The sequence below is a fragment of the Octopus bimaculoides genome, chromosome 11, assembly GCF_001194135.2.
Source record: "Octopus bimaculoides isolate UCB-OBI-ISO-001 chromosome 11, ASM119413v2, whole genome shotgun sequence".
Classification (NCBI taxonomy): Eukaryota; Metazoa; Mollusca; class Cephalopoda; order Octopoda; family Octopodidae; genus Octopus; species Octopus bimaculoides.
The window spans coordinates 36,120,790-36,125,150 of record NC_068991.1 but is presented as its reverse complement, the minus strand read 5'-3'; the positions used below and the strand labels follow the sequence as shown (position 1 = coordinate 36,125,150).

Here is a 4,361-nt window from a genome sequence, read left to right as displayed (position 1 = left end):
TATATATATAGCAGATGACCTGTTTAAGTATATATCTATTGGAATAGGAGTATTAGTAAAATTAATAGAAAAAATATGTTTAAAATGTTATAATAGAAGTAATAACAACACCAATAACAACAACAACAACAACAACAACAACAATAATAATAATAATAATAATAATAATAATAATAATAATAATAATAATAACAACATTAATAATAATAAGGGCATTTGTAAATTTCTGGACAAAATAATTTATACGCTTTTAGCTTACACTCGCACCTGTGCACACTGTGACACGTAGGCATGCATACATACAAAGCCTGTGCGTGTTTACACATGAACATACATGTTACCAAACAGAATACACACACTCACACGCACATACATACATACATACACATGGTAGGGAAGGGAGAGAGAGAAAGGATATGAATAAATTTTCAATCTTACCAAGTATGGGGATTTCCTTCGTGTGGAACACACACCTAATATGCCTGTGATAATGAACTGTAAAAAGAAAAAAAAAAGACAACAATATTTAGAAAGTGAAAGTAGCCAACAAGGTAAATGAACACAGCCTGTATAAAACAGATTATTTTCAGTCTTTTTGGTCTATTGTGTATTACCTTATTACAAGTTGGCATTGACTAAACTAAAATTAGCTGCAGTTATTACTGCAATGGAGTTTTCTCAACTGCTTTTGCTCTTTATATCATATATGTCTGCGTGGATTTGTGTGCGAGTGTGTGTGTGTGTATATATATAACATATACGTATATACAGAAGAACGTATATGCATATTCACCAATATTACATGCTTTTATTCATATACATGTATGCATTCGTGTGTGTGCGTGTGTGTGTGTGTGTGTATATACATATATATGTATATATACGTATACATATATACACAGACATACACACACACATATATATAGTTATATGTGTGGCTGTGCGCGCGCTCGTGCGCGTGTGTATCATAATGTGCATCAAAGAAAAAGGAGAGGGAGCAAAAGAAACAGTGAAGTAAAAATATGAAATAAAAACAGCTAAACATGGCGGAAGTTTCTTACAATGACCTTTACATGTAAGCTGTGGAAGTTGAGATATTTTTATAGTCGGTGGATGGTGTAAGACTACGTCTGTGGTCATGCAAAAGTGCACTACATATGTACTACATTTGCAATTTGGCACAGACTAAAATAAGCAATATTCATGCTATTTGCTTTTCATTCTCATTCTCATTCTCTCTACCTTTGACTCGATTCTTATTTTATGTTCTTTTCATCTCTATCTCTCTCTCTCTCTCTCTCTCTCTCTCTCTCTCTCTCTCTCTCTCTCTCTCTCTCTCTCCCCACTACTTCCCCTTTTCTCTTTCTTTTTGTTTTAGTCTATGTTCGCTTACAAATGTGTGCATGTATTTATAAGTATTTTTGCATGATTATATAACCCAAAAATATTCTTTGCGTTTATTTTTCTCCATATATTTTGATACTTGTATTATTCTTGTTTAATATTTTTAGGGGACGGTAATTTTTAGGAATCAAGATATCAAAATCTGATATTTTCCATTTATTAACAAAAAATTTTATTCGCTTTGTAATAAAAAAAATATGAATTACATAAAAATATAATTTTTACCTTAACCTTGTTGACAATTATTATGTCTAATAAATCAGCTTGTAAATATATCCTGAGTATGTAATATTCTGTGTATTCCTCAAGTGTTGTTACCAAAATGCATTGTGGAATGTGCTAGTGATTATTCTGAGCTATTCAAAGTAACTTCCTCTCCCCAAAAGACATAGACAGTCAGATTCAGTTATATTTGACTATGCTGATAAAGTTCCGAACGATTAGAGTTTCATATCTTGTCCCCTGCACGACAGATATTTGGTCTCAATTTTTGGCACAAGATCAGCAATTTGAGGAGAGGGTGTAAGTCGAGTACGTCGTCCTCAGTACTCAACTGGTACTTATTTTATCGACCCCGAAAGGCAACGTCGATCCCGAAAAGCAACGTCGACCCCGAAAGGCAACGTCGACCCCAACGGTATTTGAAGTCAAAACGTTAAGCTGGAAGAAATATCACAAAGTATATTTTCCAGCTCAGTAACGATTCTGCCAGCTTGCCGCCAACTGCACGATAGATATTTAACTAAATCTAAGTAGATGGTTGTTGTTGTTGTTGCTATTGTTATTGTTTGGCCCAATGTCATATCTTATTCAGCAAATATAGGATCAAAGACGTTCAGGCTGTGGTCAAATCCATCTTTTCCTTCAGACATACTGTATGCAGTGTTACTAAATTATATGTCAAGATGCCTGTGGTAATTTGTTCTGAATCTTTTGCTCTGAGTTCTTGCAAGGTCGGCGTTGCCTTTCCTCCTTTTGAGATCGATAAAATAATGTAGAAGTCCAAACATGTGAATTGATGCTATCATAAAAGTGTAGGACAAGATAGCGTTTGTTTTGTCTGCTTCTGTTTGTTTCGTCTGCTTAATTCATCATTTGGATTAATACCACCACCTGGCTTTTGACTGTGTATATTATATATATATATATATATATATATATATATATATATATTATATATAAAAATATTAATTTAGTTTTAACATACCGTACATCTTGCAGATGTATGTATATATGAGTATGTGTCGTGTGCCTATTATACATTAAAAAGTAGCAAAGGATAAAGCTATATTGTCGTAGGAAGTAGAGTTTCCGAAGTCTCCAACAGAGAGCTTCTTCAGAGTTGTGATGGTAGGGGAGAAAAGTACATATGAGCTTTACATCCTGTATATGTAATGTATAATCCATATATGTGTCTGTGTACGTGTATGAGTGTGTGTATGTGTGTGTGTGTCTATGTGCGCACGCGCGATATATATCTTAATATAACATATATTTATATATGTATGTATGTATGTATGTATGTATGTACAAACACACTATTCTGATCAAAAACTTGAATACGAAGTCGAAATTAGTTTTTATTGTAAACGTTTTGTTATAATTATAAAGTGTAATTATGCATCATCAGATGTTTGGAACAAAGTTAATGATTATTACGTACCGTGATGAAAGATGAATGATTAAATATTGTTTCATCTTTCATCCATTGGCATTTCCAATGTTGCATCATACATGGAATTCTCAATTGAAAGAAAACCTTTCAAATTATTGCATTATGTGGCAATGGAACCATGTTGAGGTAAATATCAATGTACCTAAACATTGCTGCTGATGTTGTCCTGAAAGCTTTGTCTCCATTTGGGCAAAATTGTGAATACAAGTCTTTAAGTAGACCTTATTATTTAAACTGAAAGTAGGATTCAACGTCTTTGTGAGCATCCCTATTTACATCTAGCATTATCATGCAATCACAAAAGTAATGCCTTAGAAGCAGTTTAGAACGGGAAAATGCAGCACTAAGATATTGAGCAATAGTTGTAGAAAGGCTTCCAACTATTATCAAGACTTCCAATGAAATAATGAAGGTTCATCTGAAATTTTGTAAGAATCATAAAAGTTGGGAAAGGAGGAGAGACGATAAATCATGTTTAGTGATGAAACATCAATTAAGCAATTTGCATCCTACACTTCTTTGTCTCAAAATCCATCAACATCAACGGGTAATTCCATTTCACGCTTGCTGCAGTTAAATAACGCCTAGCCATTTTAATATTGGTGGAGAGGATTTTTACAACAGGAAAAGCTGTTATTTGGATATGCCCCATGATAAACCAAGCAACTCTAGAACCTACCAAAGCATTTCGAAGACGTTTCCTGCTCAAATGATCTTCTATAAATGCACATCCGATGATTATTTTTCTAAATAATTATGTTTTAACCGTTAATTACTTATATAACATCAAAACCAAAAGTGAGCATTAAGAACGGGCCCACTCATAATAATTACTACCACTACCACATTAGCAGCGGCAGCAGCAGCAGCAGCAGAAGTAGTAGTAGTAGTAGTAGTAGTAGTAGTAGTAGTAGTAGTAGTAGTAGTAGTTGTTGTTGTTGTTGTTGTTGTTGCACAAACATTTCACTAATAACGATGCAAAAACAAAGGTAGAAATTATCATGCCTTAACGACACAGTATTTCATTCATTCTGGAAGTGAATACGTGCAAAGTTTCATAGGTTGACACATAATAAATTGAAGGCAGCAAAATATCTTCCTCATAACAAAATAATACAACTGAATTAAGAATTTAATTCCTGACATGAAATTTGTAATCTTATAATGAAGAGGAAATAATTTGATAATTTACTTTTTATATTTAACAATTATCATTTATAATTTTATTCTGGACAGGGGCTTCCTAATTTGCCTACTCTGACAGCACGTCCCTGGTTTTATA

General features: G+C 33.2%; 1 protein-coding gene across 2 annotated transcripts in view; it reads right to left on the bottom strand.

Annotated features, from left to right (window-relative positions):
* Positions 1-4,361, bottom strand: part of LOC106873950 (uncharacterized) — a 248,328-nt gene that overhangs the window by 103,858 nt on the left and 140,109 nt on the right. For both annotated transcript variants that reach the window (XR_008265170.1, XM_052971698.1), the window contains exon 2: positions 439-495. Coding sequence is in view for 1 of the 2 variants with exons in the window: in XM_052971698.1 (XP_052827658.1) it covers positions 439-495 (57 nt within the window). In the remaining variant the exon portion in view is untranslated. The remainder of the gene's footprint in view (positions 1-438; positions 496-4,361) is intronic.